The sequence below is a fragment of the Paroedura picta genome, chromosome 6 (assembly GCF_049243985.1).
Source record: "Paroedura picta isolate Pp20150507F chromosome 6, Ppicta_v3.0, whole genome shotgun sequence".
NCBI classification, from domain to species: Eukaryota; Metazoa; Chordata; class Lepidosauria; order Squamata; family Gekkonidae; genus Paroedura; species Paroedura picta.
Window position 1 is genome coordinate 68823120 of NC_135374.1, and position 12636 is coordinate 68835755.

Genomic DNA, 12636 nt, shown 5'->3' on the forward strand with positions numbered 1-12636 from the left:
TGGCCTGTATGGACCCTTCCAACTCTATGATTCTAATTAGCATTTAGAATGAAAGAGTTATAAATCTGTTTCTATTCCTTTACTTTATGGTAATTATTTGGAAGAATTCACAGTAATATTTTGTGTCTCTTTTCAGTCCCTCATTCTCTAATTCTAATTCTTTATTATTTTTCATATGCCATTATCATCCTAGTCATTGTCCTCTTTCCTAGCTTAAGGGCAATCAGATAGCAAAGACCCATGTGATATCAATGCATATCCCAATTCCATGGGTATAGTGTTTATAAAGGGACAGTAGAGAGCCTAAAACAGATGGTTGATCATACATTGTCAAAGCATGAAATAGTCAAAGTTAAAGTTATGAAAGCAGTACAAAGATCTGACATAAAACTAATCAAGCAAATTTGCTGTAGTGGGGTTAAGAGCAGCAGCTTCTAATGTCGTGGGCAGGGTTTGTCCTCACTCCTCCACATTCAGGCTGCTGGGTTACCTTGGGCTAGCCACAGTCCTGATAGTACTGTTCTCACAGAGCAGTCTTGTCAGAGCTCCCTCAACCACATATTGATCCTACTTAACTTCTGAGATCTGATGAGATTATGCTCTACAATGCTGCCTTCCCTCCCAGAACAGTGTTGGGGAGAGTGAAAGGGTAGAATCCGCCGCAGAGCTCTATTCTGCAAGAAACTTTGCTTGTGGATAGTAAGATCCCGCCCATTAGGTATGTTAATAAAACTTGGAGTGAAAGTGTTGATGGTGGGTAGTATTACAGATGCTATATGCTAATTTGCTGCTCACCCTCTACCTATTGGCTCCTTTTACCTGAAGAACTGTGCATGCATACAAAAGCTTATATCTTGAATAAAAGGTTGTCAGTCTTAGAGGTGCCACTAGACTCAAGTTAGCATATTATTATAGGAAGAGATAGTAGGAAAGAAATCTGAAAACTTATTTTTCATGTAGGGAAGACAGACGGAATAGTAGATTTTTTAAATCATTTAAAATATGAACAGGTGGAAGAAAAGATGTAAACAGACATGGAAGTCTTCTAATGTGTCAGATTTGGAATAATGATTTAGAAAGAATAATTTGATTTAAATAGTTTTGTATTTTTCTTTATGAATGTATAATAAATTACAGAATGGCTTTGTGTTACTTCATCTGGCTAAATGAACGGTGAAATATAATTATGTTGATATTTAAGGCACTATGAGTTATATAATAGTGCAGTATGATTATGTATAATTTGGAAGAATATATTAAATTATAGTAGCATCATTTTGAATCTGTACAAAATGTGAAAAGACCCATTTCTTAAAAAAACTGTTTCTGTAAATACCTTTAAAGGTGAAATATTTGTCTGTACATCCCAATGATTTTGGATAACTTTGCTCACTATGCTGCAAAGCGATAAATTGACACTCCTTGACTCAAAACACACATGAATCTTATTTAGAAGAGTTGGTTTAGAAGTTGCAAGCTTGTGAGCAAAGGTTAAATCTACTGGTGCTTTCATCCTTTGGTTTCCATATCATAAAATCTAAGGTCCAACGACAGCCAAATGTACTGCTGTACAGCAGCAGTTCAGGGGCACTGTGTTCCTCCTTGAGTTCAGTGGCTCAGTACAAAGAAAATGTTTATGGAGTTTGAAGGACCAGAGCACACTGCTATCTAGAAAGCTATTAGGAAAAAAAGGAAATTCTCTGCATTAGCTAGCAGGAAGAAATGAACCTAGAAAGATTTCTGGGACTGACAATACAGAAAATAGCATTTGAATTCACTCTAAGTGATTCTGCCACTTTATGGTGTCTGTTAATTTATTCAGTTGGATTTTTTCTTATGTTTGTTCATCTTGCCTTTCCCCCAAGGAGATCAGATTGGCTTCTTGCTGCTCCTTTCTTCTATATTCTCCAGAATCCTGTAAACTAAAAGATGGTTTTCACCATGAAGGAGTTAGCCAGGCAGTTATTCATAATTGATGATAGCAGTGATTCTGGTGAACCAATCCCAGGATTAGTGCTTTAGAGCAGCAAACATCCCAGCAAATGACGTGTTGCAGATCAGTTGAAGACAACCAATTTGAATTAGTTCCATTGAAATCTAGTGAAGTTCTGCAGAGAGGCAAATAAAATGAGGCGTGGATCATAAAAACCAAGGGAACTAAGTGGTCAAGCATCCTTTGTGCAGTAAGCCTCACTGAATAAATCAAGACTTACTTTAGAGTAGACCATCAGACCACAAGCATCGAATGACATCCCTCCAAAGTCAAATGATGGTCACTGGGACTTGGATTAGTATTTTTCAAGGGCTGCTTTGGCCTCCCACTCTCCACCATCAGGTCTACTCAGATTTAAGTCTCCTTTTTTTTTAGTGTGCTTACACCTGGGAAGAAGCATTGTATCCTCATTTTATTTGCAGACACCATATCTATTCCCGTGTTCTTTCTCCTTGATGATTCATAATTACATGGGAAACATCAGCCCCAGTTGTATGTTTTACATGTCTGAATACAATTGACTTGAATAGGGTTCACTGAAATGAGGAATAGGTCAAACATAGTAGAATGAGTTACTTTTGAATAAACTAACCTTAACGTAAGCTAAGCCCAGTGAGGTTTGTTCTCAAGTAAACATGCATAAAATTGTAGTCTCCAGCTTTTATTTAAAAACTTCATTAGTAAGCCTAACTGGATTACCCAATCATTGGCCACAGTTAGTATTTGGATGGGAGACCACCAAGGAACTACATAGAGGCAGACAACAGCAAACCACTTTTGAATGTCTCTTGCTTTGAAAACTGTGTAGGGGTCACCATAAGTCATTGCAACTTACTGGAAAGAAAGGCACATGGGCAGAGCAGGGATGAGAGTGTATGCTTTGCCTGCAAGAAATCCAATATTGAATTCCTGGCATTGCTTCTTAAAACACACACACACACAAACCCTTATGTAGACCCCTGCCAGGGCTATAGAAAGCCATTGTTGGTTAAGATACAGTCAGGAAAACCAGCATGGTATTGTAGAAAAAGAAGAGTTGGTTCTTATATGCCGCTTTTCCCTACCCAAAGGAGACTCAAAGAGGCTTACAGTCACCTTCCCATTCCTCTCCCCACCACAGACACCCTGTGGTGTGGGTGAGGCTGAGAGAGCCCTGATATCACTGCTCGGTCAGAACAGTTTTTATCAGTGCCGTGGCTTGCCCAAGGTCACCCAGCTGGTTGCATGTGGAGGAGTGCAGAATCGAACCTGGCATGCCAGATTAGAAGTCCACACTCCTAACCACTACACCAAACTGGCTCTCTGTGGTTAACAGTGGTGGACTCTAATCTGGAGAACCAGGTTTGTCTAGTTCTCTTAGAGCTGATCTCATAAAGCAGTTCTCTTAGAGCTATTGCAGCCCCATCTACCTCACAGGGTGCCTGTTGTCAGGAGAGGAAGGGAAAGGATTTTATAAGCTGCTTTGGGATTCCTTCAGTTAATGGGTATAAAAACACAGCTTTCTTCTCTTTTTCTCATATACAGTTCAGATCTAGATGCATTAATTGTCTAACTCATTATAAAGTTGCCTCGTATGTTCATAACTGCATTTGCATACACATTAAAAAGTCTGAATAATTACTATATAATTGCTCAACAGTTGACCCATTGACAGACAGGTATAATTTATATGCAACATGCATATAAACCATGTGCTATCTGTATTAGAAAAAGGGAAAGAACTAGGAATTTCTTATTGTGCAGGTGGAATGTAAGCATTACAGCTGGGTGTATTCCATCCATGAATGGTTTCTTCCCTTCACGTCTCCATCTCCCAGACACTTGCCTCTATAGGAACGCGGCTTCTTAGTTTCCTGTTAAGAAGAGATGACTAGTGGTTCCCAATGGCTTTGGTAAGAAATAGTGGCCCTCCATTCCATCTCTCCCTAGTACCGCTGCACAGTGTGTTATAACATTTGTGAAATAACATCTATTCATTATTTTCTGAATGTTTTATGCAGATACTAAGAAAATCCTTTTATGTATTCTAAATTTATGGGACTTTCAAAGTCAGTCTTCCTTTTATTGTCTCTGTTCAGCTTGAAAATGACTTGAACCGACAACAAAAAGAAGCTGACGGCATTTTTTTTTAGATAGCCACTTTATAGCTTCACAGTTTGCAACTATATGATAGGGCTACTTCTCTTGCTTTGAATGCAAAATCAGCTTGTTGATATGTGCAGCTATAGACTGTGAAGCAGATGTAGTCATTCAAGTTAACTTATTGTTTATAAAATCCCTAAAAGGGCATGTTACTCCATGGTATCAGATATATGGTATCAAGTAAATTCTGCATCTTGTTTCATTAGCTGATTTGATTATCTCTGTTAATCTGTCATATGAAAGAGACATGGGGAATCAGTATTTAGCCAGAAGGAATCATGTTACTAGGAGAGGGCTCCTCTTAAATCCTGAGTAGGATTTTCATTGGGAGGGGGTTCTCGTTCCCCTGGAGGAAGAGCCATTCTCCTATAAAGATGCATTCCCCTGGAAGAAATGACAGCTTTGGAAGGTGAACTGTTTGGTAGCACAATCCTACGTACTCCCTCCCATTCTCAAACATTGCCTCCCCTGGCACCAGCCCCAAATAGCTGGGAATTTCCTAAAATTGAGTTGATAGCCCTAATCCCGAGGCATGCTGAAGACTTCTGGGGGGAAAGAAATGGGAAAAAAAGGAAACATTTTTATCTCCTTGACACTTGGAAGTAATCTTGGTAGTTCATGTTTTCTCTTTGACATTTCTATGACGACTTATTTTCCTCAAAGTAAAAATATAGGATATAAGTGCCAATCTATTCCCCATCTGCCCACTCACAATTTTGCCTCATGTTGGTATACTGTCAAAATGTATATTGTATTAAGGCCAAATTCCATAGCCCATATGATATGTGAAACCAACCAGTCTTTACTGAAACTGATTGTGTTGTAGAGTAAATGTTTAGAAGACAAACCAAATAAGTGGCAAGATGGAGAGAATAGTAACAACATTTTTAAGTATTGTGATACCCTAGGATCATGTGTAGAGAGTAACCATGAACTCAAGTTGGACCAGATTGGTATTTTTTTATTCATTATATATTTATTACTCCAATTTCCATACCACCCTACTTGAACCAGTCAGCTTGGTGCGGTGTACAATCTCTCTCATAGACATGTGTTGCGTTTTTGACAGTTCTCTGTTGCTGCATAATGTACATTTATATCTCATTGTCTGCTTCAGATGTCCCACAAAATCTTATTATCAATATATATTCCAAAGCTGCTGGAACAGTATCAAATTTGCATCTAATAATGACATCACCAGAAGCTCAAAATCAAGAAAATAGGGAGCTTCCAGAAAACATATAGAAGATCTTTCTAAAAATTAATATGCTATTGGTTATTTCAATTAGAATACTTTCTCATGACTAGCCACATAAACTAGCCAAGGTTGTGGAGCTTCCTGGGGGCCTTAAAATATCTTGAATGGCTGGGGAAGGGCTTATCATTGTGTCTGAGTTATAAGAGGTTTTGTGTGTGTGTGTGTGGGGGGGTATAGTTGTTTCTGTGTTATGGTTTTATCCATAACCTTGACCCCCCCCCCAAAAAAAAAAGCCTAACACTTGACATCTTGGTAATATTTCTACTGAACAGTCTGGATGTGCCCATTTAGATGCATACTAAGAATCAATTTTATTTTCTGAAATAGACAGAAGCCCTGTTCACCTTGTTCTAGTGCCTGTGTGTATATCCTGGCATGTATGTATCTGTTTGCATGAAAGAGCAAATGTGCATTCACTTTGTAATTGAAACCAGGGATGAGTACTTGGATAAATGTGGAGTTTTTATTACATGTTCAATGGGACATTGAGTTGAATATAACTTAAGAATTACTGAATGCATGAATTAAAAGCAATCAAGTCAGATTGTCTTGCACAGCACTTGTTTGGATGGTTCACTATGTGAACAGACATTATAAGCCTGGCAAATTAGTTTTCCCCATGAATTATTATAAATGCTGAGAATATTCCTAGTTTTGTTTTTTCCAAACATTATTATTTAGATTGGAAGTCCCTGTGGGGAAGATGTTGCTATACACGTACCACAAAACAAGTTGCTATAACCTGCCTGGAGTCCAATGAGCATTACTGGCTAGATATCCCTTGGTTGTGCACTGGTATGCCAGGAGGAACTATTAGTATGAACAGGTTCCAAGTCTAGCTGTCTGAGGTTCAAAGCCCCCACTTATATAGCATCTTGGACTGGTAGAACTTCCTACGTTCTTGCTCCCTCCTTTTCAAGGTATTTAACAGAATTAGGCAATTAACAATGTGTGTGTGATTATGAGTCTAAAGAGAAAAGGAGGAAACTAAGTACAATTATATATAATTAAATTTGTCTGTTTAAAAATAGACTTAATTTGAGTCTTCACCAATGGTATATGACCAATGATGATGACCATGCCAGTACAAAGTTATAATGTACCATGTCATTCTTGTTTAAAGGCATCCTATTCATTCAATTACCATATCTCTATGGGAGAGGAAGCCATGACAAAGGACATGTGCAGTGCAAGCACCAACTTCATATCCTGTTCCCTTTTTCTTTGTTACTGATTTATGAAAGAATTAATTGTCTGCTGACCTGAAACAATAACAACACCCAGCCTTGATGCAGAACACTGTTTTCACAATCTGGGGTTCATTCATTTTAAATTCTTATTGGTGGTGGTGGTGGGGAGACTTTCAGTGAACATGTTGAGAAAGAGCAAGAATACTGTGGGCAAATATTTAAAGGTCACCTTTAAAAAAAAAGGCTGCACAGTGATCAACACAACTGAAGTCATACTTGATATATAAAAAAAGTTCCGTGCATGTCCTGTTTTCTCCTGGTTATAAGGATATATTTTTCAAAGGTAAGAAAATGACTGAAAATGTAGAGGGTTTTTGCTATTGTATAGGCAATAACAGTTCAGTGGCAGTGATGGAAGAGAGGAAGAGGTAGTGTTAAATGAGCATTGCTGATCTATCGCTTGTCAATTATTTCAGTTGTGCCCGGTGACACTTTAGAGATAAGATCCTATTAACAGAATCATGAAAGGTACTTTCTGCTTAAAATGCATAAATAACAGGTACAGGCAAGAAATCACCTGCAGGTATAAAAACTCTATTAGGTTTGGATTGGCTGCTCTCTCATTAGAGAGCTATTCATTAGGATGCACAGATAGGAATGTAATTTTGCCATGGATGTCATGTTGATAATGAAGCATGGCTGAGTCTGTGAATAATCCACCTGCAGTACTGTGTTTCTGAAGTATTTTCTGAGCAAAGTTTCTACAAAGGGATATTGTGCCTTGCTAGGAATTGGTGAGTATTTAACTAAAGTGAGAATAATGGAGAGAACCTGGAGGTGGGGGAGAGAGAGAGAGGAAAGGAGAAAGAGTGGGGAGGAAAATGCCCCTCCTCCCAGCCAAACAATCATGTTTTAAGGAAAAGCTGCAAGCTTTAATAATCAGCCTTGGAGAGAACACGAATGCCAGGATTTAGAACAGATTTGCAGATGCACAGCTTTCTGAGGGAGAGAGCAGGCTCATTAAATGCAGGATGCCGCTGTGTCTCGTTGTGTGTTTGCACTAAGGTAGAGGTTTGCCAGACTGACGTATCAGATAAAGTCAGAGTGGTTACCACACCAGCAGTGTAGCAGCTGCATAATAAATGATGGAGAGAATCATGTTAGGCATGCCCACCTAACCTAACTTGAATCATGCGAACGGGGAGCTATTGGAATTCAAATAGACTTTCTAGTTCCCAGCAGTCGGCAGCAATAGAATGCTTTCAGGAAGATGACAGATGCAGGGGAAAGATGCTGTTTTGCACTATCTTGATTTGGTACCGCAGCCAACTTATTGGCATGATGGAGTGACAAGACAAGCAGCTGGCATGGAAGGTAGGACGATCAAAGACTTTGCATTGCTGTGAATGTCATTAGAAACTGACCATGACAAAGCATATGCTAGAATGAGCCTCTGTTGATGGTGACAGAGGATTTGTTGCTCAGGTCTGGAAACTCTCTGAAACCAGTGTTGCTTCTGCAAAATGGATTTCTGAATTGCATTTCTGTTTGCATTATGTGTTTGTGCTTGCTTCTCACAGCTGGGAGAGTCTCACCTAGGAAAGATTGTTATGAAAGGGTAAGGCTACTTAGCAAAGTGTTGTCTAAGTCTGTGAAGCTCAGGTAAGGCATAATCAACAGCCCAAATATTCCAAATCGTTTAGCTGCCAACACAGTCTGGCTTGGCTGTGTTGGCATATTTAATGAGTTCCTAGGAAAGAAGCTGACCATATTGAACATGCTAAAGGCTAGTGTGGCTTGTGTTTTGTAGTTTGCTGTTCCATGAGGCTTTTAAAAAGCCTTCTCCTGTAGGATCAGCTTCAGCTACTAAACAATGTTCAGGTTTGAGCAACTTGATGTCTACCAGCTGGGTCTGTCGTTTCTTGCTTGATTACTGTTCTTAATTTCTCTATATCAGCTTGTTTTGTATATAATTGTGAAAAGTACTAATGAGAATTGGCAGCAAATGCAAAACAATTTGAAGTGGGACTGTTGCTATGTTTTTAAGGTGACATGCTTGTGAATCGGATGCTTAAATTTGTTATCCAGTTTGCGGGGGGGGGGGGGGGGTTGAAGTTATTCTTATAGTTGTTTCAAAGAACTTTAAAAGAAATGAGCATTATAAGCTTGAGCTTCAGGTGAACTGCAACAAAGTTTCAGTTCAATTTTAAATCAGCTGCCTCTCAGAGCTGTATGCTCTTCCTTCTCACTCCTATCCCTTCCTCGAACCACAGTGCAGTCATTCAGCTATGTTCATGGTACACACAACATTAATTCTTTTCATTTTGAAGTATGAGTGATTGATTCAATTAGATGCCCTATGTTTGGAAATTAAACAAAACCAATGATCTTTGAGCCCTGCAAATCATATTCCCTTTTTGAGAAACAATGTGAAATAGAGTCAGTATTTATGTGCATAACAGTATGCTAATTTGGTTAAAAGGCTGCCCATTAGGCATACCTTGAACTCTTGTCATCAGATCAAGGAACTTTCTCTTACATTCTGTGCACTGCCTCTTTATATCTCTAGGACAGCTAATGGTATTGTCTTAAGGGAGATTGCCACTGGAGTAGTGTTAGGGCCTTTTAAATCCATTGAAGTCAGTTGCTTTTAGAAAGGTGTAGCTCTGTGTAGGACTGTACTATAATAGGCTTCTGCATCCAAAAGCAGAGAAATGAAGCAGCCTAAGTAACTATTCCAGAAATGCAAACAAAATACAACCTGTCTGATAGCCTGACCATCACAGCTTTTTATTGAATTAACAATACATCCCTTCAAACAAAAGATGGTTTGTTTCATTTTCTTCCCTTGCCTATCTACAGCTATACCATTTCAAATGCTCTTTGGGCGGGTTTTATCATCAGCAATTGTTGTCTGTATAATCGAAAATAAGTATGTTCGCTTTTACCGAGTCCATTTTCAGAATGTGTAAAATCTTCTCTGGAAGTTGCTTGGCATGAAAAAATGCACAGTTGCATGTTTGTTTGTTTTTTCCCTTTGTAAAGATACAGAAGATTCTGAATTGAAGATAGTGATTTGGTATTTTGCTTACATTTTGTCAATAAGCATGTGAACTTTGGACTAAATTATGGCAACACTAGGTGGAGCTAGCAGTTGATTATATAAAGAGCCGAGCATAAAAGGATGGGGTTAAGCTGCCTAATGTGCAAGATGACTTCTCTAACAATAATGGTAATAATTTTTCAAAAATCCCATCAAGCTTGAAGTCAGACCTTCAAATCCTGAAATGCTGGAACTGCTGGAGTTTGCTTCGGCTAGTCCAGGCACTTTTTGTCTTAATGGATGTTCTTCTACTTAACACCACAGTGTGTGCGTGTACAGAAGGCTTTGAGGCAGCAAATGGGGATGAAGGAATCCAAATAAAAGGGCTTTATTCTAGTGTGTAATTTTATTCTCCTTTGTTCTCTATCCTCTGTTATTTCCAATAATGCTCATTCATTTCCCCTCATTTTCAACATATTGGAATATATTAGTGTTTGGAATTACATTTTGTAACTGTGAGTAAATAGGAAGTTATATTTTTAAAAAATAATCACTGAAAGCTGAATATGGATAGAACTGCATACATAGTGGATGCATATATTTGGCATTTGTGATTCTTTTGGCAGAAAAGCTCAGAAGTAAACCCTGTGCTTGCATCTTCTCAAAAGTCAGTTCCATTGAGCTAAATAAGATTTGCTCTTAAGAAACTTTGCATACGACTAAAGGCTTAAGGAGAAAGTACAAATAGAAAGATTAGATCATGATTTATATGTCCTTGCATTTCACAATGTTGGTAGCATTAATAGATTGAGAGACCTAGTATCCCCTCTAATAATGACAGAGAAAATGCACAGAAAGATAATTTAAGAATGCAAGTACATGTCTATACTAGTGGAAATCTTGAAGTCGGTTTATGTTGTCTCTGCATTCATTAGTATATGGTCTATAACTATCTGTCATATGAATCTGCTGCCCATCATCCAACCTGTAGAATCTATGCAACTTGTAGAATCCCAGCACAAGGACAGATATCTAAGTCTGTGTGATAAGATGGAAATAATATGAGTAAGAGGAAGCTAGAAAGGTAAGGCAACAACTAAATGAATAAGGATCAACTTTAGTCAGGCAAATGAGCATCACTTATTTGCATTGTGGTGGTGTCTAAGAGTGCCAGTGAGCTGTGGATTGCTCTAAATATCGATGAGGGCCTGTTCTCTGTTTCATGTCTGGAATGCATCTGGAAATCTTGGTTCCTAAAAGCACATTTCCAAACAAAAGCCTGGAGAGAGGGCCAAACTCAAAATATAAGAACTGACATTGTGTGACATAGAGAGAACTTTCTTTCTTTCTTTCTTTCTTTCTTTCTTTCTTTCTTTCTTTCTTTCTTTCTTTCTTTCTTTCTTTCTTTCTTTCTTTCTTTCTGGATTTTCCTGGGAGCGGTGGCAGTGATAGTAAAAAGGGAGCCAAGATAGTAGCTAGTTTTGCCCTACAATATGATGGTCACAACATTTCCTTTGCAGTTAGTGATATTAAATGAATATCAGATTTTAAGGTACCTGAATTCTCCTTTCCTCTAAAAGTATATTAGAATTATGGAAAATGTACCCCCTGGCTTAAACAATCCAACTACCCTGAAAGGAATACAATGAGGAAATTGTTTATTTGTTTTTTACATTAGCTAGAGGGCAAGCTGGATCATGGCCATATGTTGGACTTGTTAATGGTTTAAGTTTTTTAAAATTATATTTTAGTTACATTGATAGAAACTGTCTTTGTTCTTTTAAAAGTGAGGGCACGCGTCAGCCATAAAACTGAAAACTGTAAAAGTGTCTGAAATAAAAGTGACCAAGAATGGAAGCAGTGAAGCACAAAGGAAAGTGTTTGAGAGGAAAGTTTAGTACAATGAGCAGATTATAGTACAATGAGCAGACTACAGGCTTGAAATGTGCATGTCGTAGACTCTCCGTGTTTGTTTATCTTTGGTAATAAACTATGGAAGTTTAAATAAACCAGAAACAGGTCTTGTTTAGTACAATATTTTGGTGGAACAAATACAAGAAATCCTCACTTTGACCCATTATGCACAGGGGTTTTAGCACGCGTTCGGGGTGGAATGGCGGCGACTAAAATCACCGATAACGCACGGAGTCGGCTGCAACCGGCCGCAGATTCGGTGCACGCCACTGAAAAAGCCGTGTTAGCAGAACGCGGAAGAAAGCGCAGCTTCCCGGGCGACCAGGGCACAACCGGAGGCTGCGCCGAATTGACCGCGTGCATAATCAGGGAGGCCAGAGGGTCGGAGGCGGCGCGACCGCTCAAGCGGCTTCCGGAACAAACGGCGGCGCAGGCCGGGGGGGAACCCAAGGGAACACAGACAGAAAGGCGGCCGGAGAGGTCACAGTGGAGGGGGGCGAGGGGATCGCCACGGCTAAGGACGGCAGAGAGGCCGGCCACCCACCTCCCACCCATTCCCAAACACACACCCCAACCACAAACGAGAACAGAGACGAGGTCTCTAAGAAAATACAAAAACTTTATAAAACAGTGTGAATGAACAAAGCACAAATATACAATACAAAGCTTAAAGTAGGGGAAACAATATAAAGGGGAAACCTATGGGGCAGAGGAACCGGGGCAGCAAAGAAGGGGAGAGGCGAACTGGGAGTAAACTAAGGGGAAGGGGAAACATGCTCCCTCCCCCTCCGTGCCTCACAAACCCGGCAGGGCTGCGCCTGCGCAGGCTGCTTCCGCCCTTCCTGGCCTCCGCCTCCGATGCTCACCAACACAGCGGCGCGCTCGCCTTGCTTCCCCTTGGCTCTGCATTGATGCCTTGACACCCGCCGCTCCGGGTTTTGCCACCATCGCTCCCCGTCCCGTGCATAACCGGTTTGCTTTGCGTCTTCCCCCTCTGCGTTTTCCATGTGACCCAAAATCACCGTTTCGGCGGCCATGCATAATGGGCCTGTGTGATGCTACTGGAAAAAATGCACATGTTTTTAAGGTTCTGAGC

At 39.7% G+C, this 12636-nt stretch overlaps 1 protein-coding gene across 17 annotated transcripts in view; it reads left to right on the forward strand.

The window, feature by feature from the left end:
- DMD (dystrophin) overlaps positions 1–12636 on the forward strand; it is a 1311735-nt gene that overhangs the window by 101926 nt on the left and 1197173 nt on the right. For 4 of the 17 annotated variants that reach the window (XM_077342958.1, XM_077342970.1, XM_077342967.1 and 1 more), the window contains exon 1: positions 7742–7957. The exons of 1 other annotated variant lie outside the window; for it this stretch is intronic. In XM_077342958.1, the coding sequence (XP_077199073.1) occupies positions 7861–7957 (97 nt within the window). In that variant the 5' untranslated portion in view covers positions 7742–7860. Of the gene's footprint in view, positions 1–7736; positions 7958–12636 lie in introns of those variants that run through there. 12 more of the 17 variants (XM_077342953.1, XM_077342971.1, XM_077342954.1 and 9 more) reach the window with 6 other exon arrangements.